Consider the following 26512-nt stretch of genomic DNA (forward strand, 5'->3'; position numbering starts at 1 on the left):
CTGGGCAATATGGACAAAATTAAATAATCATGATATTTCGGACCAAATACCTCGATACTGATAGTGTGACGATATTGTGGGGATGACTGTCGGTGCTTTGACAAAAATTTACGCCATCAGATTTTTGACAAATAATCATCAATCATGCCTATACAATAACTAAGTGCGTAAAAGCAAATAATAGAATAGCTAGAACAGTTTGGTATATTAAGAAAATTATATTACTCTGCTGTATTTTTTTTTTAACATGATGATGCTGGTCGTGTGGCTTGGGTCCTGGGCTGTTCCGGTGGCATCTGGACACTGCTTGGCATCCTGCGCATCATATTCTTCATAAATTTTACAGTTCTGTTATCCTCTGTCAATGCTATATTCTGTAAATTGTGTAAACACAACATCCATTGCACGTTGTCCGTCATGGGAGAGATCCCTCCTCTTGCTCTCCCTGAGGTTTCTCCCTGTCAAAGGTTTTTTAAGGGAGTTGTTCCTTATCCGATGAGAGGGTCTAAGGACAGGATGTTGTGTTGCTGTAAAGCCCCTTGAGGCAAATTTGTAATTTGTGATATTGGGCTATACAAATAAAATTGACTTGACTACACTTAATGTCAATCTCAGAACCCAGAGGCTAAGTCTTCTGATGACGATTTAGCCTCTGGGGACAATGGCTAATATTTCGGGGCTTCCGGTGTAGCTGCTGGCTGCTGGCTTCCGTTTCCTATGAAGACTTCCTCTTCCATGTGCCCGTCATTGTTTATGATCGGATTAGCAACCTGAGAGGCGAGAATGGAGTTGGAGTTGAGCGACGACGACTATGACCGGATTGTTTCAGAAGTAGTCAACATGAGTCGAACGTTTCTCCACAAAATATACAAACATCGATACTTTTTGTGGGTCCAGATGACGTTTCGCCATTGCGTTCCGTCCTCTTTCGCTCCCCACATAGACTGTTACCAACATGCAACCAAAGCACTTCCCTGTACAAATCACTGCCTACTCAAATGTGATTGGTCAATTCTACTCGAACCAAAATGGAAATGGAAACTGTTAAAAGAGATCACTGTAATGCAGCCATTAAAATCAGGAAATGACAATATTTATGCCATATCACGATATTATGATATCCAAAATCCCAGATGACATCTAGTCTCATATCATGATATTGATATAATATCGGTATATTGCCCAGCCCTAGTCTTTCTTTTTTTTTGCCTTTATTTAACCAGGTTAGTCCCATTGAGATTAAAATCTCTTTTACAAGAGAGACCTGGCCAAGAGTGGCAGCAGTACATCAGTTTCAGCACACACTCACATGAAGACAACAGAATAGCTCAAAGTGCAAAATAGCATAAAAATGAAGAGAAAAGACACAAACCTGTCTGAACTGATGTCTGGTAAACACATGCTTTCTGCACATAATATGTGGCACACAATTACTATTATCCCTGCTAAATCACATTAGCTATGCAAATCAAAGGGAAACTTTCAGATTTTTACCCTTATCTAGCCTAAAATCCTCTAAATAAGTGTAAAGATATGGTGGATGGATGAACTTCTAATCTGCTGATTTTCCACTTTTTTTGTGCCCTCTGTATTCAGCTCGAAGTATTTTTTTCTGTGTCAAAAATAGCTTCGCCGCCTTAAGCTTGAGCTCATTTCACTCCTTATAAATATTCAAGCTGAAACATAGATCTCCTGGGGACAGGCACATATTTGGACGATATGGTGAAGGAGCAGCCAGTCTTTGCATAGATGTGTAGTGTAGCTACACGTAGGCTATGGCTGTCTGCATGGTCAGTGACAGCATATAGGGACGATGAAGAAACAAAGTACGCAGTGGAGACTAAATTCAATTCCAAACCATCAAATTCTGGAGCAACTGGGTACATGGTGCAATTACAATAACCTCTCATTAAAAGTGGGGAAGACTAAGGAGATGGTTACTGGCTTCAGAAGAGGCCACAGTGAGTAGTGCCCCTCGTTGACCATCAATGGCACTGCCGTCAAGAGAGTCAGTAGTATAGTCAGTCCCTGGGAGTTCACATTGAGGACAACCTGATCTGGTCCACCAACACCAAGGCCCTCACCAAGAAGACCCAGCAATGCCCACACTTCCAGCGGAGACCGAGGAAGGCAAGGCAACCCCCCCCCCATCAGGACCACATTCTACAGACACACCACCAAGAGCATTCTGACGAACTGTATCACTGCCTGGTACGGGAACTGCAAAGTCTCAGACTGCAGGCCCCTGCAGAGAATAGTGAAAAATATGGAAAGGATCACATAAGCGTCTCCTTCCCCATGGCTGACATCTAAAAGCCCAATGTGTCTGAAAGACCTCCAACATTGCAGAGCTGACCCCTCACGCCCCTCTCACCATCTCTTTGCACCTGTAACATCTGGGAGGATGATCCACAGCATCCGTGCCACGTCTGTCAGACTATGTAACAGCTTCTTCCCCAAGACATCAGGACTCTGAACACTCACAGGATCCTACCCCCCCCCCCACACACACACACATACACACACTATTGAACTGAACTGAACCCATTCATATGTTGAACTGCACCAGCCAATTTCTTTCTCTGGAACTGATTTTTGCACAACACTTTTTGATTACATTTCTCAGACCATATTCTGTAATTGTGTTTACTGTCCAAATTACTATATTTATAATCTGTTATTATTATCTTTTTTCTTTTTTTTATTGATTATATATCTGTTTCTTTTGGTGATTTTTTTTGGTGACTTTTAGTGTTGTCTCATCTGTTGTATATGTCGCACTGTGCAGAACAATATTTTGCTCCCACGTATGCATGAGTGTATACTATGGAAGTGACAATAGAGAACTTGAACTTAATTCAAACATTTAAATTGGGAAGTATGATGATGATGAATACAAGTCAAATTCAATATCGAAATACAATAATATGATTCAGCTAACTTTCTCTCGAGTTGGCTATGGATCCATCCATAATCATTTGTGTTACTGACCATGGGACAGCTGAATAAACAGAAAAATTATGGATACTGAAAACCAAATTTGCATAATTCAAAACCATTTACCATTATCAATTTTTGTTTCAATTCAGATGTCTACTTTTCAGTTCCCTGTAAAGAAAACGTCACCAAGTTCAGCTTTTCGAGAACTGAGAAAAGATGATCGACTATTTCTTTAACACCCATGTAATGACAAAGAAGGCCATTTTAAAAGTGTCTACTTGCTCTTTTTAACAAGCAATGGCAGAAGACTGTGGATGCAATACCAGACTGGTACATGGAAATCTATGGTAAACCATTTCTTCACAGGAGCAGTGGAGTTTGGGGAGACAGAGATGTGAGAAAGGAAGAAAGAACAAAGATGAAGTAATGGGGTAAAAAAATAGGGGGCAGGGGAAGGGCGCAGCTGTACCCAATACTATCATCATCATCACCATCAACACGCTACAGTAGACACACACACACACACACACACACACACACACACACACACACACACACACACAACCATCACACTCCAGTTAACAGTTCTGCCCACACATATGGCTCAGTGCATCACAGTAAGGCTTGAGGGCCTTACTGAACACACACACACACACACACACACACACACACACACACACACACACACACACACACACACACACACACACACACACACACGCCTGTCACCTGCTGCCACTGTAAAATGCTTACTCACCCAAACATAAGATCAAAGCTCAATTATTAATATCACTATTATGTATTTCATCGATGCGTGCACTTCTATCTGGGTGCACGCATGCGCATACACACACCTCAGAACCAACTTCTGTGTTTTTCTTATCTTTCTTTTCTCTCTCTCTCTCATTCATCTAACCCTCTCTTTGTCTTCTATCTGTCTTCCGACATCCTTCTCACTCAGCACATCACAGGCTGGTTCTCCTTTATTTACCTCCATCACCTTCCTTTCTCTTGATTTCATCAGTTTTTGAATTGCTGAGTGGTCTATTTCACGTCATTGGTACCACTGGTCTATCAATACTGAGACTGATGGTGAAATCGTAAATAACTACATGAGATTTTATGTGTCTGTATGTGTAACCACATCTTACGCCCAAGTGTAAGCTCAGAGTCAAGTGTAAATTTGATAAGTACTGAGTGTGTACTGAGGAAGGCGGATTAAAAGTGTCAAAACAGGTGTTAGGGGCATTGTGTACCTCGTTTGACAAAATATCACAATGTGACTGGGAGAGCTATTTTCTTACCCACAAACCCTCCCTTCTAACAGCCAAGCCTAGTTTCAACAAAAATGGACCATCCTATTCGGACAGCACAAGGGTGGTAAACATCAGATTGTGTTTATAGCTAAAGAGTTCTCTCTTTGCCCCTGCCATCCTCTATTTTCTTTCTTTCATGCTACCTTACCTTGCCCAGAGGCTTGCTGCTTCCTTCCCAACTTCTTTTTTCCAGGGACGGAGGTACCTGGTACATATCCTGCCCAGCACCTTGGCCCTCAGTTGCAGGCGCTCCTGGAGTAAGCCCCTGGTTTGGCCCAGGGCCTATGGAGGGGGGGACTTGGTAGATATCTTGCCCGGGGAGGTGAAACTGTTTTTTGGCTAGAATTGGTGCCTTGCTGGGGGGTCCAGGCTGAGAGAGTGGAGGGGCTCCAGTGGGGCCAGAGGGGACTTGATAGAGACTTTGTGGGCTAGGTTTTGGACCGTGGGAAGGGGGCATCATGTAAATACTATCAGGATTGGGCTGTGCCAGGCTGGGGGTGGAATAGGCTGGATGCATCGACGTGTACTGCGATGAGGGCAGGGGTTTGTTTGCAAACCCGGTAGAGGAGGTTACAACCGCGGAAGAGGAAGCTGAAGGTAGGGGCTTGGAGTAGGCACTCTGAGGAGCGGTTCTCGTCTGTGAAGTAGGCGTGGCTTGTGTAGAAGAGGACGGCACCTGTTGCTGTTGTTTGCTATCATACATGCCAATGAGTATCTTGAGACGGTTGCCGGGGACGATGCCTTGGCGACCGTGGAGTGAGCAGAGCCACCAGCCATCCAATCCCTGCGTATCTCGCTCCAACACTGTCATGATGTCCCCCTTGCGGAAGGAGAGCTCATCTGGCGATTCGGCCACATTGTCATATAATGCTTTGGCCAGCACATTCTGGAAGGGGAGAGAAATAGACAAAATAAGTATGTGTACTTCAAATATACTTTTTACAGCTCATGTAACTTCTTGCCTACAATGTTGCCCTTACCAAAAAATTATAACAAAGATTCACAAAAAACATCATCATCATTAGAAAAAAAGGTTATTACTGAAACATATTTCAGATTATGATCTATTATGTAAATTATGGGCTTAAAGGGTGCGGCCCCAAACTCTTTAGCTGTTAGGTCCCTTGTACGCACGGACTAAATAATCTACTTTTTAAAAAAAGGAAAAAAAAATCAATATTGGGGGGAATCATCATCAAAATACCCTGTGGATCAGTCTCTTCTGGACTTATTATTACAAATGCTAGGCTTTTAGATATGAATTTCAGAACGATTGCTGGGGAATTTGAGCTAATATTAGTCTTTTTTTATGCTGTTTCCATCGTTTTAAAATGGTTTTATGTTGAGGCCTACGATGTAAACCACCACCAGATGCTTACCTTGACTTCTCTTATTTCTTTCCTGACATTCATCTTGTCAATGAGAAATCTGATATATTTTTTAGGCAAATCAAACACACAAGAACTTTGTACATTTATCGTATATTCCCAATACTTCTAACTCTATATCCCAATGGGAAAGCAATTACATCCGCTGTTGACTTCTAGAAAATGTTCTGTTGCAGGGAACAAGTGAGAACTATGGACACCACCCTTGTGCTGTCCATAGCTCTCACTTGTTCAGGGGGCAGTCGGGAACCACCGCAGCCGGGACGCAAACCAGGTCTCCTGCACCAGGGGCGACTACGTTAACCAGTCAAATAAAGGGTCTGACCCTTTATTCGACTGGTTAATGATCACATGTTTGACGTCCTAAGGAGAATGAGATAACCATAACTCATATCACACAAACATAATAGGCGACGCACAAGCACATGCACACAGTTGCTCGGTCTACGTGGAAATACAGCATGCAAACACTAACACCCTCCCCTCTCTCTCTTTAAAACTAAACCAATATTTGTCATCATCCCTCTCTTCCTCCCTTACTTTGCCATGTCCCACACCTGCCAGCACGTATCAGTGTTCTGTCTGAATTCGTGACATGTTATTTGTGAACATTTTATTACCAGATTTAGGTGAGTATTACTCTGCTTTTATTGCATGTATGACATGTTCACGTTTTGGGAGAGACAAAGACAGAGGGAGAGGGGGGGAAATAAGAGGGGAGAGTCAACCATGACATAATGCCTGAGGTCATTCCATCTAATCTCTCATTAAATTGTCACAATTGCTCTTTTCCACATGTGGATTTAGTTTTTATCTTCCTCTGTCCACATCAAATCACCCTCGCCCTTTGACATCCCCCCCCCCCCGTTTCTCTCTTTATGACTCGAGTCTCTCTCCCCATCTATGGTACAGTAGCTACCACATCCAGAGGTACAGCCCGCCAACACTACTGTATGTGTGTGTGTGTGTGTGTGTGTGTGTGTGTGTGTGTGTGTGTGTGTGTGTGTGTGTGTGTGTGTGTGTGTGTGTGTGTGTGTGAGAGAGAGACAGAGAGAGAGACATAAATGTGATGCTTCTATTGCACTCTCTCGATCTCCAAACTTCAGTGGGGAAATGAATGCAGTCCATCACGCTACCATGCAGACCAACTCCCCAGTTCTCACTATCACATTAGGGCTTTGCGATATGACGATATACACTGTGCGACGACAGAAAAACGTCTATATCGTTTCATATTATGCTCTACCGTTTATTTCATTGTTTTACAAAGCACACTCTTTATGGCGATACTTTTCATCATTTGGATGACGCTTTGTGCTCTTTTGCACGACACGGATGCAGGCAGGAAATTTGCATGAATGAAGGCAACACAAACAAACACGGAGGAGCGTGAACGTGACACAGAACGGGGTAATTCTGAACAGGAGGAGGAGGACTCCGACCAGCCAAGACAAAACAAGGAGCTTGTACCTAAAGGAGGAGCTACTTCTGTTGCACGGACATGGTTTGGGTATGAAAAGTCTGATGCAGACTAGAAGATCCTACTTTGCAGATTATTATTATCATAATTAACAGAAAATGTCCTACATCGTGATACTATGTATCATTTATCTGGATATGAAATGACCTATAATGGGATATGAGATATCGCACAGCCCTATATCACATATGAGAACAAGAACGCCTACACACACTTCAGCATCGAGCGCATCACATGCACACACGCGCACGCACGCACGCACACACACACGCACACACACACACACACACACACACACACACACACAACTGTTGTAGCCCAGTAATAAAAGAGGGTAGGTAAAACTTGCAACCATACCCACACTTGGCAAGTGTCTGGTGTTGATTTTCACCATAGAAGTCTCTGTTCCTTGTAATGCCTCACAGATAAGATCATGGTCTGAATCTTTAATACAAGTTTACCATACAAAGGCTTTTCTGTTTCTAATTCTTCCACTCTCTCTTTATTTCTTTGTTACTTTTTTTTTGCCTTGCTTGTAGTGACGAACCAATTAACTTCTCCCACTAGGAGAGAAAGAATCCTTTGACAGCCTCAAACGTTGTACGCCCTCCTCCCTCTCAATCTCCCTCCCTCCCTCTCTGACGACGTTGCTAACTGACGATGCATAAAAAAAAATATCCAGAGGTTGAACATTCACATCATATGCACAAAAGTATGCGCACACACACACACACACACACGCACACACACACACACACACGCACAAGTGACACAGAACACAGACATGTTCCTGTTTTGTCCCTGAACAGCCAGAGAAACAGGAAGTGCTAGAGCAATGATTCACGTGCCACTCTGATTGGATGACAACTCAATGACTCATTCCAAAGCTTCTAGAATCCTCCTTGGCTATATTCTCACAGTCTCTCTCTCTCCCTCTTACTGTCCGTCCTGTCTCCTCTGCCCTCTATCTAGTATGTCTCATTCTCTTATTTGCACGAATACGAACACATGAACACACAAACACTGAACACACACGCACGCACGCACACACACACACACACGCACACACACAGTTTGTTTCTCCCTACCTTTTCAAGTTTCCAATTCAAATTTCCTTCCTATATACTCTTTCAGACATTGACATAGGCATCAAATGAGGGGAACAGGACTTGAATGGAGGACATGAGTGTAGTTAGCCTGATCCCAGCCCTGCCAATAGCCCATTTGCGCATTCCGACATTTCATGCCCATACAAAGACTCTTTACCCTCCCTGACCAATCACAGCGGCAATGTGGCATTGCTCACATAGGTACATGACAGCACATGTAAAGAGTCAGTGTGTTCAATTATAGCACTGATGCTACACCCATTCCTCAGAAAACCCTGCCAGCACCATGAACCACCAAAGGTAATGGTCACATGGTTAACCTATGATAAGACAATTCATTTGTGCTACGTAAGTAATGTTTACTCCGTAGAGAGAGGGGGCAGAAGCACATAGTGAAGCAAGGTCCGTTTTGGTGAGATCGCCCTTTAATACTGATGATACACATGGGTCAGGCATTGAAAGGGTACGCTTGAGCCAAAACATAGTCAAAACTGACTTTGGATTAGTTTACCAAGGAGGACTGTACTACAAATACAATTACAGCAAACCCGCTCACGGCAGTGCTGGCAGAGGTCATATATTTAAACTGATGCCTGACAGCACGTGTAAACACGCATCGCGGCATCAGTGGTGTAAAACGCTCCTCTAACTTGGTGGTAATGAGACTGGTAGAACAGAGACCTCACTTCGTCGGGTGCTACACGCAGCCCTCGCTTGACTTGATCTGTAATCATTAATTATTTGCCAGAAGATCAAAGCTGCAGACTTTAAGATAACGAGGGCTTTTATACATAAAAGAAAAGCAGCGCTGGCCTACATTGCACTAGATAACACACGCATTTTGCTGGTATTAATACTCAGCCATGCGTGTGTGTGTGTGTGTGTGTGTGTGTGTGTGTGTGTGTGTGTGTGTGTGCGATGAATGATATCCAATGTTAAGCGCTGCTTGGGGCTGTCAGACGGAATGAGAGTGAACCGCCACCCTGCTCCTGACCGGCATTACTTTGACAGTGGCAGCTCCCCGCAGTGCGTTCATCCTGGCATTCACAGCAGGATTTAGGATCTAAATACGCCGTTGAAACGAATACGGGTAACCCCGATAACCACGGCAACCCATTAACCTCCAGTATCTCGTAGCTCCTCCAGAGAAGGGCAGGCAGCATGTGAGAGAGCAGAGGTGGACAGAGAGCTTCGCCATGTGTTTGGTTCGCAGTGCACGAGACATATGATGCCATTTGCATCAGCGCTGTTTCTTATAGCTGGCCAAGTTAATGCACAACTCTTTAACCGCAGCTCTGCTGTCCCATGCAGGGCAGTGCACGTCCACTCATGCTCAGAAATGGTTTTCCAAAGTAGCACCGTGGATGGATACCCTATTGCGTCGCATTTATACACATTCAACTTGTAATTAGATGTATAGATGTATGATTCGAATTTAGTATTTGTATTCATACTGTGTTTAAAGTTTACTACTCAGGCCAGGCCTGTATATTTTCCAGTTATTTGTTGTTGTTTTTTTACCAGTACATCATTAATTACTCCTATCTTTGAATCAGAAGTGCACCGATTGATCAGCTGGTGCCCGAAATTGGCCAATTTTCAGCTTGATCGGCCACGACCGACCAGTCAGTCTCAGTATATCCGATTCTGTGCCGGTCACATTTACATATATGCACCGCACAATGGTTCACGTCGCACACAGCGGCACAGACAGTACCGTCTCTCGCACACACACACACACACAACGTTTACTTTGGGAAAGTAAAACATGTTAGATAAAGTGGGACATACCGCAATTCATTTTCAGTTGTATTTCATTTGTATAACAAAGCTCTGTCCCATAACCTGGAGCACTTTGTCATTTTGGGATTTGTTTGAGTGAGATTGAGAGAAGGTCCTGTAACCCGTGCAGTTTTGGAGAAAATGTAAGTTATTTAATAGTCAATGTTTATAATTGTAAACTACTAATAAGACACGTTAGCCCCTAGCTAATGGGTCTGACCCTTTAGCCGAGGGGTTAGTGACGTCGCCTTGTGGTGCAGTACACCCCGTATCGAATCCCGCAACGGGCAAGAAAACAACCGGTTACATTGGTGGCAGCAGTGGGATCCGGAAGTGTGCAGATCCTCAGAAGTCTCTTCGGAGCGCGGGAATAACAAAGCGCGAGGGCGCGCTTCCGGGAGAGGGTGACGACTGTAAACTACTAATACGACACGTTAGTCCCTAACTAACGGGTCTGACCCTTTAGCCGAGCGGTTAGTGATGTCGCCTTGTGGTGCAGTACACCCCGTATCGAATCCCGCAACGGGCAAGAAAATAACCGGTTACATTATGAACAAACAGTTAAAATTTCCCATTAAAGAATAGCTACAAAAAATTTTTTGTGTATGCTGTCAATTATAGCTCTTAGAAGAAGAAAAAAATCGGAACCGGCAGGTCAGACTTTTTCAAAATCAGAACTCCGAATCGGCCAAGAAAATTGCAATCGGTGCATCTCTGCTGTGGCTAATACAAACACCAGTATTTGCATATTTTACCCTACTTTTGGAACAGCTATATTGTCTTTTTGTACAGAGCCAGCCTATTATTCCCTAAGTTTGTTTACTTCTCATGCTTACTCAACATAGATACTGTGCCCCACTTTATAACATCAAGTTAAATCCTTACACTGCAACTCAAATTCCTTGTATGTGCTAATTTGCCCAGCTAACACAAAAAAACAAACAAAAACCAAACAGAATTTGGTTCTTACTCTAATTCTATAACTCCGTTACGTATTTTTGGACAAATCTGGATTCAAAACGTAGAGGGGCCAACGAGTTCACGCAAAATTACAAATTGCCTATTTCTCTGCTTAACATCCTGCATGGAGAAGCACAGCGAGGAAACAGTAATTCCTCCATGATTGTTTAGACTGATTGTTGGAGCTGGAAAAATGAAATCAGAGTCAAACTGAATATCACCCCGCCGTGTTAAGCCAGCCCATGCACGCTTCAGCAACTGCCCTGAACAACACGTTACCACCTCTGCAACTGCTGCCTGGATTACCAGCCACAGCTGATGGACGCCAGGACTTTATTAGACTCTACGGGGAACAAAGTCAGGTGAAACAAACAATAAGAACAGAAAAGAGAAGAACGGTTAATGGATCAGCGTTTAAAAGGTTGCGGCGCAGGACCGGAAGTGATTGATCAGTAAAATACTCGTATTGTTATCTGAAACGGAGGGGAAAAGCAGTTACCAAGAAATGAAACATTATCTATTGTGAAGTCAAACAGGGCCGGTGATTATTTTCCATTGCATTGTGCAACGAGATTTGTAGCCGTTCCCCTTTCTGTCTTCAACACTCAGTGTGCTATGATAAACATCAGTCTGCAAATTGTCTTAATTGGTGCTAATCAGCCTTCTTAACTGTAATGACTTTAACAAACACAGCGGGAACAGAAAAGCTTTATGCCCGCATGCGATGAACTTTATAAAAGACCTTAATCTTACGATAATGTACAGAAATAGCTCGCCCTGCTACCTTCCCCCAGTCTGCACCCGGGGCAGGTGAGAGACGACTGTCAAGAGTCTCTCCCTTCATATAAGGGGAGGGGAGAGCGAGAGTGAAAGATGGACGAAAGCCAGAGACAAAGAGGGACCCAGAGTGTGAGAGATGGAGCGAGGGAGCATGAGGGGGGCAGGGCGAGAGACACAGGGAGAGCAGGAGAGAGAGAGAGGAAGTGAGAGGATGAGAAATGTTCATTTCCACGGCCACTGAGCAGGAAATAATGTGAACAGCTGGTAGAGTGCGCTCAGTATAGACAGGTCCCTCAACTGTGTGTGTGTGTGTGTGTGTGTGTGTGCACATGTGTGTGTGTGCACATGTGTGTTGGTGAAAGGGGAAGAGGTTGGTGTCCTTTGTCTCTTGCCTTCTATTTGACCCAGAGGGACAAATATTGGCCTATGAAATGGGTGCATGTGTGTGTGTGTGTGTGTGTGTGTGTGCTCTTTCAGCGAAAGGTCCAGAGAGCAAGAAGAAAAAAGCACTTTACAGGCTCCTCTTTCCCCTCCCTCTCTCCATCTTTCCTACCTTACAAACCAGTCACAACTCATCTCTGGGAAGACAATCCAGTGCTTTCTCTCTTTTGTCTTCTTTCTGTTCTTTTCACCTCTGATCTGTGTGTGTGTGTGTGTGTGTGTGTGTGTGTGTGTGTGTGTGTGTGTGTGTGTGTGTGTGTGTGTGTCCATCACCTATCCCTCCTTGTCTAAAACAAGGCGTTTCCAGTGAGTCACAGTGACAGCGAGGAGTCTTTATGCCGGTGTCCTACAGAGGCTAGGAAACAAACAATACAGCAAAACCTTGGTGAATATCCGTCTGTCTGCCCTACCCCTGGATCTGTCTGTCTCCTGTCTGTCTGTCTTTCTGCCAGCATGGCCATGCGTCTTCGTTTCTGTTGATGTGTTTACACCATGGGTGCCTCCCCAACATATATAGCCAAGGTTTCTCTCCCTGAAAACTTTTATTAAATAATCCTGTTTACACGTAAAAGGTCTCTTCAAGCCTGAGGTTAATCCACTGTTTTAGTGTGACACTGTAGCAGGCGGGCAAAACATTGACTCACACCGGTTGTACAAACGCACTGCATAAGACACTACAGTCACAAACACGCACACACGCACACACACACACACACACACACACACAGACTGTGACTGTGTGTGTGTGTGAGATTGATGTGACACCCCTCGCTCTCCAGTGAAAAAGCCAGCTACAGTCGTCTGTTTAAAGCTTCTTTTTTTGGTAATTCTGCTTTATTTGCAAGTACTGGGGGACGAGTGTGGAAAGATGGCACATGTGCAAAAACAAACACGTGAACCCACAGACACAGAAAAAACAACTCAAAGAGGGATATTATTAGACCATTTTCTCATTATTCCCCCACTGATGAGAAAGACAGCTTTCGCTTTTGAAGCTTCTTTTTTCTTTCTTTTTTTCATGTCGTCTTTTTTATTAAACGTACATGAGAGGAAAAACTGCAGACTGGTCCACTTATTCTCTCTATTGGAATAGAGCAGCTTCAAAAGGTCGGGTTCGAAACTAATCACCGACAACTAATTCACTTCTTACCCCGACACTCCATTGTCTGCAAATACATTATCTACATTTTTGTTCATGAAGTAGACGTGGATTAAAGCGGAGCCTAAATGTGTATGTTTTGCATCCCGGGGATCGGCCAAAGTGAGCTCGGGCCCATCTCTCTCTCTCACACATGCACACACAAACATATCCAAGCGCTCTCCAACCTACACACGCCAACACATAATTCTCATATTGCCTAACATTCCAGAGGTGTCACAGTAAATGCACACAAGCAGAGACATGCACACCCGCATGGAGGCACGCACACAGCTTGGCTGACACGTCACCTCTAATGCGAGTTCTCCGTGAGACACACATGCATACAAACCTGTACACAAATGCAGTCATCATAGATCACCTTAAAAGCAAGCAAATACGAATAAACAATAATAATAATAATAATATTTATATAGCGCTTTTCACTTTTTTTACTTGGCACTTTTCTGTACCCCTTTAATACCCTGTAACACACGTACCCCCTCTCTTCTTTACAAGTTTCCACACCTTAAATCTTAAGTCGTTTAACCGGCACACTTCTCCAGGACACTGTACGTTGAGTGACCAGGTGCTGGTTTATGTCACGACCTGGGACACATGGTGGGGATGGTCCAGTCTCTATAACCACTAGTCTGTGTGAGAAAAACCCTCCACTCTGCACAGCACCGAGCCAGGCCTGAAGACAATAACCTCTTGACTCCCCATCTACTTTCAGACGAGTCATCGATGGTAAACATGTTAGAGGAATCTGCACGAAATCGAGGATTGCGTGTCGATCAAAGACATATCTGAACGAATCCTGTCAATGAGAACTGAGAGCAAGACAAAAAAAGAAGATAAATAGGAATAAAAATCGGCAGACAGACATGCAGGGGTAGACTGGAGCTCACGAATGGAGGGAAAGTTGATTGGATTGTGGCAGCAGCACAAGTGCCTGTAAAACGTTAACACTAAGCCCCATCGTGACCGTGTGGAGAAGGGAAGAAACTGGTCTTGTGTTTGTTTCGCTACCGGCACCTTCTCCTCCGAGTTCGGTTTGGTTCCGTCGCAAGTGATTTTATTTATTTAGTTATGTATTTTAAGTTGGGTGGTGTGTGATCCCCCTGTCTTGCGTAGTCGGTAAGTGTGTCACCCCCCAATTTTTCAGTCGTCATAAAAAGTCTGCAAAAAGTAAGTTGGCAAGTGTGAGATTCGGTCTTTTAATGATCCGTTAGGCCTTTTAAAAGTCGTATCTTCAGCCCTTCAATACTGACTGCCAAACCATTTCTTCAGACGAGCTAAACCTGTACTGACTGTGTGAGAGCCCGGTGAGGACTCGCAGTACACACCGCAGCTCCAGGCTGTGACTAACTTCTGCACAACGAAGAGCGGAGAATGTGTAGCCTCGGGCTACGGCTTTGCTCGTGTGGGCATGGCCAAGATGTTACAAAACATGTTGACCGACAGAACCTGCAGGTGGCTCGTCAGTGAGATGCCTTCCCAAATAGCCCCACCCTGAATGCAGCGAGCGCCGTTCAGGTTAACACGGCGACGCCAAGGAAGCGAACAATTGGATGTCACGCTTGATGTTCCGCAATACATGAAATCCAATCCACCGTTGATGAGCGTCACAAATAAAAACACATATGTGGCATCTCATCTGGAGGGAGAGGTTGCCGGCTGAATCTCTGCACCCTCTCTGCTTTCCAACAGCTAACAAGCCTTCCTCTGCGATGGCTGAAAATCACCGACCTAATCGCAGCTATCCCATAATTATAGCCTTAAATCGCCATGGTTACCACCACCCCCTACCCCCTTACAAGCCCCAACGTCACGGTAACCCTTGCCAAACATTCCAACACTGATCACTGCACGCGTGAGACTGAGAGAGAGAGAGAGAGAGAGAGAGAGAGAGAGAGAGAGAGAGAGAGAGAGAGAGAGAGAGAGAGAGGCAAAGTTAAACAAACGAAGGACAGAGTAATCTTAAATACTACTGCTTTAAGGACAAAAACAAACCCCCAAAGTCGCTAAAGTTTAGGAGTAATGAGCTAAAATTGGTGTGTTCTCTGCTGACTCATGTAGCAGTTGAAGAAATTCGTTTCCTTTATCGTTTATTAAAAGTTATTTGTTGAAATGAGTCGTTTCTCGTGACTCATGTTTCGGATTGAGACACCGGGAATTGAATAGAAGCTCTAAATGACAAAATGCTAACCCAAGAATGTTGGGTTATTTAAGCCCTATTGTGTTACAGAATGATAAAAAAAAATAAATAAAAAAAGTTTAAAACTTCGAAAACTTTTGCTCGCTGCCCCAATACTAACCACTAGAAAAAAAGACCAAAGTGATAATTCTAGCAAAAAAAAAAGATAAAGGAAAATTGGTACCCGAGTAAATAAACGGATATGTTATCGCGAATTCTGGGGGCAGTCCGGCACCGCAGCCAGGACGCGAACCCGTATCTCCCACTACGCAAACGACAACGTTAACCAGTCGACTAAAGGCCCCTACCCATTGATCAAGGACCAACGTGTCTACTTATCCATGCACGTTACAATATAAACGGTACTGCCCCAATTCCAAAGCTTAACGACAACACGTGCGGGGTCATAGGAGAAGTACGGGTACGGGTTGCACTTTCGCGCTGGCACACGCGAGTTATGAGTCTATATCAAAACAAAAACATGAAGCCCGTCTCCACCCGTTACCTCGGGGCCTCCAGTGCACTCCCTCCACTTACAGGCACCACGGCATACACGTTCTCTCGCCCGGCTAGGGGAATAGCAACCACGCTACTATGGAGCAGTAGAGTCAATGTCAGACCATGTCTGCAGCCTAAACTCGTGTAAGAGCAAGAAGAATAGCCGCAGAGTAGCAGAGTATATAGAATAACCATGAGGCCATTCAAAGCAGGTAACGCACAAATGTTGGGCTCCAGGGATGCTGCATATGAGTAGCCCACGTCCACACTGGCCAGCTGCTCAGCTGGAGGGGAAACGTACCAGCTGTGAGGGTCGTTACACAGCACCACTGGCAGCGTTATGCAAGTACACACAGGTTCTGTCTTTCACATCAGGTTTTTTAACAATAGCACAGTTCCTTTATTTGGACTGGATACCTGACCTAAGTGTAATACTGGGCGAAAAGGGCTTCAGGTGTGTAAATAATTACAAAGCATTGCATACTTACCTTGCCTGTAAAACAGACTGCTCCTACGCCATATTTTGCACTATATGCCCATCCATGTGCAGTGCTTTTATAAGCAGTGACCTGGGCTTGAAGTCCTAGACCTAGTAATAATGCTTGTGCACTGATACAGGAAATAGCATCAAACTGAACAGGAAATCATCAGTGTAGCACTCCCGGCTGAATGATGGTCTGACTCTTTCACTGATGGCACAGAGGTTTATTCCTTTCCTTTCCTTGTCCCCTTTGCTCAGTGAACACACCGTAAGAGCTATAAAGAAATAAAAGAAAATCCTTATCATATTTTACATTGTCAAAACCTTAGAAAAATGTAGCCTTACAATGTTCATTATCATCCAAAATAGATTTGTCTTTTTAACCTTGAACTTTTTTAAAGTTTTTATAATTTTACAGTTTTAATATTAAAATCGTGAATTTTGGCACTGCGCGACATCACCTTTCAGAATAAGAGCGTCAACCTTACTATATAAACTAATGACATTATTAATGACTTAAACTTACAAAAACCCTTACAAATGAGTAAACGTTAAACGTAATAGATACTGGGAGTATGCTGGGCTACATTAACGGTCATTTACAATCAGATTTCAAGTTTATTTTTCAAATACATTTTAGACCTCGATCAGAGGGAAAACCTTGCATAGTATACATGTTAAAGTGATAGTTTTGCAAGCCAAGGCTCTCACTTGTTTTTTTTTTTGTTTTTTTTAATTAAGAATCGATTATTGACCTTTAATAACTTTTTTCTCCTCCCCTTTTTCTCCCCGATTGTATCCGGCCAATTACCCCACTCTTCCAAGCTGTCCTGGGAGGGCTGCAGACTACCATATGCCTCCTCCGATACATGTGGAGTCGCCAGCCGCTTCTTTTCACCTGACAGTGAGGAGTTTCGCCAGGGGGCCATAGCACGTGGGCAGATCACGCTATTCCCCTCAGTTCCCCCTCCTCCCTGAACAGGCACCCTGACTGACCAGAGGAGGCGCTAGTGCAGCGACCAGAACACATACCCATGTCCGGCTTCCCATCCGCAGACACGGCCAATTGTGTCTGTAGGGACGCCGGACCAAGCAGGGGGCAACACGGGGACTTGAACCGGCGATCCCCGTGTTGGTAGACAACAGACTCGACCGCCACGCTACCTGAATGCTCTGACTGAATATTATTTCTGTAGTGCTATTTACTTAGAAATGAATATACTGCCACATTTCCTTTATAATTTAAGACATTTGTGCTCAGAGCAGATTCCATTAAATGATATGATTTGATCACATTCTTCATATATGATTGTTGTAGCCAGTTTGAGGCACAGTGTGTTATAGTTTTCCCTGAAATGTTGGAATAACTGAGACCAGTTCTCAAATACCAACACAACTTCAAAAGCTATTGATCACGCAGTGTCTACAAAGGCCTTTTACACAAACACAATCTGTGTTTAAGAGCTTTACTAACCTGCACTTAATCAGGTAGAAGAGACTTAACTTAAAACCTGGCGACACTCACCCTGTGATCATGGAGTGTGTGTGTGAGAGAGAGAGAGAGAGAGAGAGAGAGAGAGAGAGAGAGAGAGAGAGAGAGAGAGAGAGAGAGAGAGAGAGAGAGAGAGAGAGAGAGAGAGAGAGAGAGAGAGAGAGAGAGAGAGAGAGAGATGCCAAGAGCAATGGTGACATCAACCTGTACATTCATTAAAATGTCAGGGCACATCAATTGAAAACTGTTAATTAAGTTGTATATAAAGAACTTATGTTCATACATCTCTTCTATGCATCTTCTGTGCACATTGATCCTCAAGTTGGTCCTCAGAAATAGCACCCATGACTCTATTTGCCAGTAAGGCAAGAAAAGTTAGTGAAATGTATAAATCCTGGTTGGTCAAACTATAGAACAACATATGTTATTTTATTGTGTTTATTCTTTGCATTGTCTGGGGTTTGTCTTTTACCTATTTGTCTTTGTCTGTTATGGACCCTGAGTCTGCAATAAAGTTTTGAATTGAATGGAATATAGGCCAGGACCCGGAATAGGCCACAGGTCCATTAACTGGTGTATCTTTATAACAGAGAAATTTTCCTGGCCCGGTAAAGCTAGAAGAATCATTCTGTAGGATGTGTCTAGTTGTTTTGTCAGCAGTAGCCCCTATTTGGATGTTTGTGCTGAACAAAAAGTACCCACAAAAATCTGAATGCTTCAACGATATTTTCCCATTTGCATCACCTGAATATAGCACCATCAAAGTATATCTGAATTGTGAAACTCGTGCAATTCTTGCATAAGTCCATTGAGAAATTTCAGATTGCAGTGTTGACAGTATGATTTAGCCCCTGGTAGCTGGGAATAAAAATCCGGTGACTCACATAATTGCTTGTCTGTTAGTTAGCTACACTTCTACTGTTCTGTACAGTGAAACTCAATATGAATATATCTGACAGTGTTATAAATTGCAAATATGTTACTAAATTGGCAGTAATCTAAGCATAACTTTGTATTTTCATTGCTTAAATGTATGGTCAGCACAGATAAAATTTTGAACTTTCTTATTTAGTATCACTCTTGAGTACTATCCTCATCATCCACCAAAGTTTGAGCATTCTGAAAATAAAATAACTGTAATAACATGGGGCTTATGTCAATCAACGTTGGCTGATACAGCCAAGACAGCCAGAAGCATCGCCTCGACTAAAAAGAAAGATAACTATTGAAAATGCCTTGGTATTTTGATAAATTGTAATACATTTTTCTTGATATAACTTGTGAAATAAGTTAATAATCAATCCAGATAAAATAATAAAACTACCAAATGTAGTATCTATTGTGTGTGTCTACACTTACAAAACACTGCAATACGCAAGCATTTGCCCATGGGTGACATTCTTATAGCAAAGCAGTGGTGTGCTTTCTAATACACTAGTGTTATAATTGAAAATCACTATTTCACAGGGTAATGAAATAACCATAGCCCATAATGACTTCATCCTAGATTGTGATTAACAGAAGAAATTTTAGGATCTATGTGTATGTGCGCGCACTTCTATCAGGATTCAGTGAATTTGCTAGTCTAAAAGACCCGTTTGCAGATTGATAGTTTTGTGAAAAATGGCTGGAGATATTACTGGACATAAACCTCACTTTTGAGAATAGCCAGCCCATGTCTCTCCTGTCGGGATTACTCAAGACAAAAAAAATGCTGTCGTTAATGCAACTGCATGATTTATCTTGTGCATGTCCATTTTTAATGTCCCCGGACCGGATCGCCTTTTTGCAGCAGGCAAGGTTGACTTGCTGTCAGCTGGCGTCGGTCGCAACCTTGCTGTTCCCACAATGTGACAGTAGTCTCACTTCAGCTAACAGGGTCTGACAAAGGGGATATTTCAAGATTTTGCCCCCCCCCCCATCACACAATGTGACATACAGTTGATGTGCAAGCCAGTCGGGTCCCTGTCGGCAGCTTTTCAGCTGATTCAACCGGGGCCCGTCGTGAGAGAGATCACTCTGATTGGCTGTTCAGTTTAGCGAGAGGAGAAACGGAAGTTACAAAAGTAAGCAAATGACGAAGTCATGAGGCCACAGAAAGCTCTTCTCAGTTTTTGTCTTCATCTTACCTGAACGTTGCAAGAAGCTAATATTTTCACAACGACATGGCAATCTGGAATGAAGAAACTGAAGACCAGCTGATCAGCATGATTCAGGGGAGGCCAGCTCTGTACAACGTTACAGAAAAACGTTATGCCAACCGAGTGGTGAAAACAGAACTCTGGCATGAGTGAGATTTGAGTGAAGCTGCTTTGTTTACGGTTTGAATATCCGCAGTTTGTATATCCGGAGCAGTTGCTACAAGCCATCTGGTCCTTGTTGGCACAAAGTCAAACACGTTTTTGGTGGGTGTCGGACTCCGCCAAGGTTGTCCCTTGTCTCCGATTCTGTTTGTGATATTCATGGACAAGATCTCAAGGCACAGCCAAGTTGAGGAGTGTGTCCATTTTGGGAACCTCAGAATTGCATCTTTGCTCTTCGCAGATGATGTGGTTTTGTTGGCTTCATCAGAACTGACCTCCAGCGCACACTAGGGCAGTTTGCAGTTGACTGTGAAATGGCTGGGATGAGAGTCAGCACCTCCAAGTCTGAGACCATGGTTCTTTACCGGAAAATGGTGGATTGCTCCCTCCGGGTTGGGGATGAGTTGTTGCCTCAAGTGAAGGAGTTCAAGTATCTCGGGGTCTTGTTCACCACAAGTGAGGGTAGGATGGAGTGGGAGATTGACAGGCGGATTGGTGCAGCATCAGCAGTAGTAATGCGGACGTTGTACCGGGCCGTTGTGGTGAAGAGGGAGCTGAGCTGGAAGGTAAAGCTCTCACTTTACCAGTCAATCTTCGTTCCAACCCTAACCTACGGTCATGAGCTTTGGGTAGTGACCAAAAGGGTGAGATCACGGATACAAGCGGATGAAATGAGTTTCCTCCGTTGGGTGCCTGGGCTCAGCCTTAGAGATAGGGTGAGGAGCTCAGACATCTGGAGGGCGTTCGGAGTAGAGCCGCTGCTCCTTCGGGTCGAAAGGAGCCAGTGGAGGTGGTTCGGGCATCTGATTTGGATGCCGCCTGGGCGCCTTCATTTGGAGGTTTACCGGGCACGGCCAACTGGGAGGAGACCCCGGGGTAGACCCAGAACTCACTGGAGGGACTGCATGTCCAATGTGGCCTGGGAATGCCTTGGGATCCCCAGGAAGAGCTGGAGGACGTTGCTGGAGAGAGGGATGTCTGGAGTACCCTACTTTGCTTGCTGCCACCCCGACCCGACCCCAGAGAAGTGGCTGAAGATGAATGAATGAATGAATGAATGAATGAATGAATGAATGAATGAATGAATGAATGAATGAATGAATAACCGCAGTCCTGAATCTTCCGGTTTCACATTTTGAAAGCCGAACACAGACTACCGCCACCTGCTGGTATGGATATTTCCTCTCACGCAAGCGCAGAACGTACATGCTAGTTGGCCGTTGGTTGTAGTCTTCGCTTTGTGTTCAAGTGCTACTTTTTGGCCCAGACGCAGTGAGGCGATGCAACATATATATGTAGAAACATTACAGCTACAGCAGCACAGCCGGGCTGTTGATTAAATATAGGGGGCGTACAAAACGGGGAATAAAAACATGAAGCTGACTTTTGATAGGATTGCCGATACACTCTTAAATCTCTTTTAATCCCTCCTTACAAAAAAAAAACCTAATTTTCCCCGTGAGAAATCTTCAACTAAAGATAACATAAACCGGCACTTTAATTTTTTTTAAATTTTTTTTTTTTTTACATAATCCAGTGTGGGTTCCATTTCTGCTCGGGTGCAATATCGACTCAGGGTCCTTTGACTATATATGACGTCACGGATTATGTTGCTAGCTAGTGTTGGCTAGCTTTATAGTTATTTAGCTGTGTGTTTTTTACAATCCACGTTGACATAGAGTTGGTTAGTAAAGGTGCGAGAGCCGAAGGCCCGAGCTGTGTCTAAGGAGTGAGGCCGCAGGCTCAGGACCCCACCAAAGGGGGGTCCTGGACGAGCGAATGCGCGCGAGGGCCGAAGGCCCGAGCTGCATCTAACGTCAATCTACTGTTTCCCGCTGTTCCTAAACATAACTAGCCCCTACCCAAGCCCCTACCGAATCATAATGCGTGAAATAGTGATGTCATCTGTAGTTGTAGGGCCCTGAGCACATCCGGTAAGGCGAGTAGATCAAGGCACTCAGCGTATCGCTTCCATAATGTGACGTAATTTGAATCAAGACAGGCTTTTTGTCAGGGCGGGACAAATATGGGGAGGGATGCCATCTGATTCTTCAGGATGTGATTGGATAGTGCAAAACATTTTAAGAAGTTATTGGTTGGAATGTTGCTCGCCCGCCCACTCAGACTTGGTCTCATTTGTACAATATGTTGGCTGTTGTGCACATGCCTGTTGCCATTGTTTTAGAAAAGGTGTTTATTTATTTAATTTTATTTTTGTGTGTAAAATAAGCAAAAAATTGAATTTTGTTATTTTTTGGCATACGTTTTTGACTAGGTGCATAATATGATGGAGGAAATAAGCTACCAAGGTAAATACATTAATTTTCATTTCATGTTGTCTTTAAGGGTTTCTCAGCATAGAAACATCAGTCTGGCATTGTAGTTACTTCTTTCTTTTTTCTTTTTCTTTTTTTACACCAGACGATTGAACGGAAAGCAGCTTAATGATACATTGCACATTTTGGTGGACCGTACCTTTGGGAAATAGAACAGCAGGTATCAGCAGCGTTAAGGTTTTATAAATCATTTCATAAAACCTTTTTTGCTTCATATTCATCTTTTTAGGTGAATCCATATCACACTTTGAGTCACTGTACTTCTTGACTTCACTATTTCCATTTCAACATAATCAAACATTCTGTGGCAGCCATCGTAAGCATATCAGCTACATAACCACTGGACTGGCACTTTCAATGGGCATGTCTATCTATTCATTCAAGTTCTGTGAGCAGACCATTCAAGAATGTGGATTTTCATGGGAGCATTCTTTCAAATGGGCAGTGAATAACCAGTGAGTCAGCCAGAAACAGTACCGAGCCTTGTCTGTGAGCACTCTTCCAGAGTGTCTCTGAATGTGTCCAGCAGACAATACAGTCTCTAGGTTAAAGGTGACTTTTTTTCAACTCTGGAGAAGCTCGATCAGTGTTAACTCTCCATGGAAGGTTTGATTTACACTGTGACATTAGGTTTGGTGTTGCAAACACACTGCAGCCCTGGGAGAGATACAAAAGGGGAAAGGCAGAGAGAGACAGAGGGGTAGCTAGATTTTTTTCCAAGATAAAAAAACTGACTTTGAGGTAACCCAGACAGAGAGAGTGAGGTCAGGGCTGGTTAGTTTCTTATGCAACTGGAACCATTAGTAAGAGTTTGGCCAAAAACTGAACCAAAGCCATACCAGCTATGCTGCACTATTGTTAGTCCTTTTTTTTTTTTTTTTGGAATAAGATGAGTTGCTATTAAATGTGTGACAGGGCTCTCCACACCATCACCATGATACAGCTAACATTATAACGATCAGGAAGCTCCTGAGTGATATTGGATTTTGTTTAATTTTTTTGCGATGTGTATTGCAATAGTAAAGAATGAAGAGGACTTACATAATTTCCCCAGCTGTATGCAGCTTCTAACTTTCAAAGCTTCATTTGCAAAGAAATGTTCACCCTCGCAATGATTAGCATGATTTTAAAGGGGGAAATAAAGCAGTTGTCCAAGAAGTAATTAATTCAGACTAAATTATATTATTTGGGGGATATTCAAGCGCCATCAAGAGATTGTTTTCTAACAAGCACTAAACCTTTCAGCCTAACATGACATGTCTTAACGTGTCTTGCATTGCATCCTTTGCAGTGTGACTAATGCAAATGTTGGGCAGTTGATGCTGAGACAATATATTGTTCAGCCCTACCAGGAAGCACAGAATCCTCAGTTACTTAGCAACAGTGACAGCACAGAATTTAAGCCTCATCAAGGCCTCAAACAGCCCGTCAGGGTCCCTGCAAAGTTTCATGCAGCAGCACGGTATCTAGGTCAAATGTGACTTTGTCCACCTTTCTACCGTACCACTCTGAGTCACGCTTATTTGCATGGCTGAGTCACATATGTTTTTGCCCTGGGCAAAAGTCTTCAGATACTGGCTCGATCTAGTGACTGAGATCATAACTGACAAGATCCAGAAAGGGCACTGCAAAAAGGGACAGAGTCACACTTGGAAGCATTTTAAAGAGCCGGTTGAGAGACAAATTAAATGATGCTCTTGAGTCACAGTCTCCGCTGTCTTTGTTGATTAGAGAATGGTGGATGCTGATCACAGTGACCCAAATCCTGAAACGCCGCCGCAAAGGTGAAATTCTCATTAACACAGCTATGGTGACTGACAAACCCGGCTGACTGCCTGTGTGGCTATCTTGTCTTTTTTTTTTGTACACAGCTCAATGATTTAATGGATGACACCTGTGTGCCCTTTAAGCGAGGAGACTAACTTCTGTGGTGTGTGTGTGTGTGTGTTGGTGAATGGGGTGGGGAATGTCACTTGAGCCAGACCACCCTGTGGGTCTGGGGATAGTGTGTGTGTGTGTCTGTGTGAGTGTGTCAGAGGAGAGAGAGGGTCTGTCAGGGACGAAAACAAGGGGGAATTCCAGTCCACTATGCTGCTGTATGGCTGATGTCACTTGAACTACAGAGAACTGCAGAGACCCATGATGATTAAAGGTGAATCGCATGCAGCCAATACTTAGTGGTAAGAGAAGCGAACCAGTTGACGGTTCAGATGCCAGGGCTGGCTGGATAATCCTGATTTAAGCATGGGCTGACAATGAAGGTTGCTTGTATCAGGATCCTGAGTCCATTCTCATCCCACAGCGCTGTATATATATATATATATATATATATATATATATATATATATATTATCCCCCCCCCCCTTTTCTACAAATTGTACTTGGCCAATTACCCCACTCTTCCTAGGCGTCCCGGTCGCTGCTCCACCCCCTCTGCCGAGCTGGGGAGGGCTGCAGACTACCACATGCTTCTTCCGATACATTTGGAGTCACCAGCCGCTTCTTTTCACCTGACAGTGAGGAGTTTCACCGGGGGGACGTAGCGCGTGGGAGGATCACGCTATTCCTCCCAGTTCCCCCTCCCCCCTGAACACGTGCCCCAACTGACCAGAGGAGGCGCAAGTGCAGCAACCAGGACATATACCCACAACCGATTTCTCACCCACAGACACGGACAATTTTGTCTGTAGGGACGCCCAACCAAGCCGGAGGTAACACGGGGATTCGAACCGGAGAACCCCGTGTTGGTAGGCAACGGAATAGACCACTACGCTACCCAGATACCCAGCACTGTATTGATGCTATTGACTAAGTGTCAATATATAACAGAGACAGTAGCCTATCCTTTGGCGACTGGATGAGACACGGTGGGATAATGATAACTTCTTTGTCTGTGTGAGACGTGTTGGGCTAACTACTACCAAATCTTAACCCAAAGTTTGACCCTAACCACTTCCTAACCCCAACCCTACATTCGGGGTCAATATAGTGACGCTTTTGTGTTGGGACCCCAGTCGTGGGTGCTAGACCACCGGGCACAGCGCTGCAGCCCATGCTGCTCTGTGACGAACACTGTCCTGTGACATTGTGCTGCTCCAGTCTAAGTCATGTACACCAGCAAAATGAGCAAATCTCTGTTGTGACAAATTGATGGTAAAGCATAACTTAACTCTGCCTCGGGGAGCTGTCAGCCCAACAAAAAGAATTTAATTACTACTGCTTTTCATGGATGGTCTGAATGCAGAACAACCACTAAACCAAAAGTGTTGTAATTACTCAACTGAAGACAGGTAACTATTTTCAATATTCTCGTAAGGCCGTGTCCAATCATGTGTCGACAAGACTTTTCTTGTTTGAGAGGCATAATCCATCAGTGCAAAGACGAAGAGAATAAAAATATCTGATATTCTATAATATTAATACAAATACGTCTAATAAGGGAACATTTTAAACAGCATACCGATAGATTCTAATGGCCGAGCAAGAGGAAAAACGAAGCTTCAGGCAAGGAAGACCAGCTAATAATATGTGTTATACTGATTCTCAGCTTCCTTGTTGCAGTGATGGATGAAGCCGCTCATGCAGGCAACGTGTATCAGCATGTGATTTAGCTGGAGACGCAACAGGGCAGACTGGAGTACGGACACAACAGAGGTGTGAGTAGCGTGAGTTTAAAAGTCACCAATCCTTACCAGTGTGACCAGATATTGGCAGTGTCATAACTAAAATCACGCTGTTGCTTTTAAATCAAAGACTGAGCAAATTTCGTACCTTACTAGTGGAGTCTCAGAGGGATTGCTGTTAGTGAATGCATGCAGAAATTTGGGGGGGGGGGGTTGGCAAAGAATTAGGTTGTGTGTGGTTTTAA

The 26512-nt window shown here is 43.8% G+C and overlaps 1 protein-coding gene across 2 annotated transcripts in view; it reads right to left on the minus strand.

Annotated features, from left to right (window-relative positions):
* bcar1 (BCAR1 scaffold protein, Cas family member) overlaps window positions 1-26512 on the minus strand; it is a 117817-nt gene that overhangs the window by 27220 nt on the left and 64085 nt on the right. For both annotated transcript variants that reach the window (XM_056281344.1, XM_056281345.1), the window contains exon 2: window positions 4405-5142. In XM_056281344.1, the coding sequence (XP_056137319.1) occupies window positions 4405-5142 (738 nt within the window). The remainder of the gene's footprint in view (window positions 1-4404; window positions 5143-26512) is intronic.

Source organism: Lampris incognitus, chromosome 6 (assembly GCF_029633865.1).
Source record: "Lampris incognitus isolate fLamInc1 chromosome 6, fLamInc1.hap2, whole genome shotgun sequence".
In the NCBI taxonomy this organism is placed as follows: domain Eukaryota; kingdom Metazoa; phylum Chordata; class Actinopteri; order Lampriformes; family Lampridae; genus Lampris; species Lampris incognitus.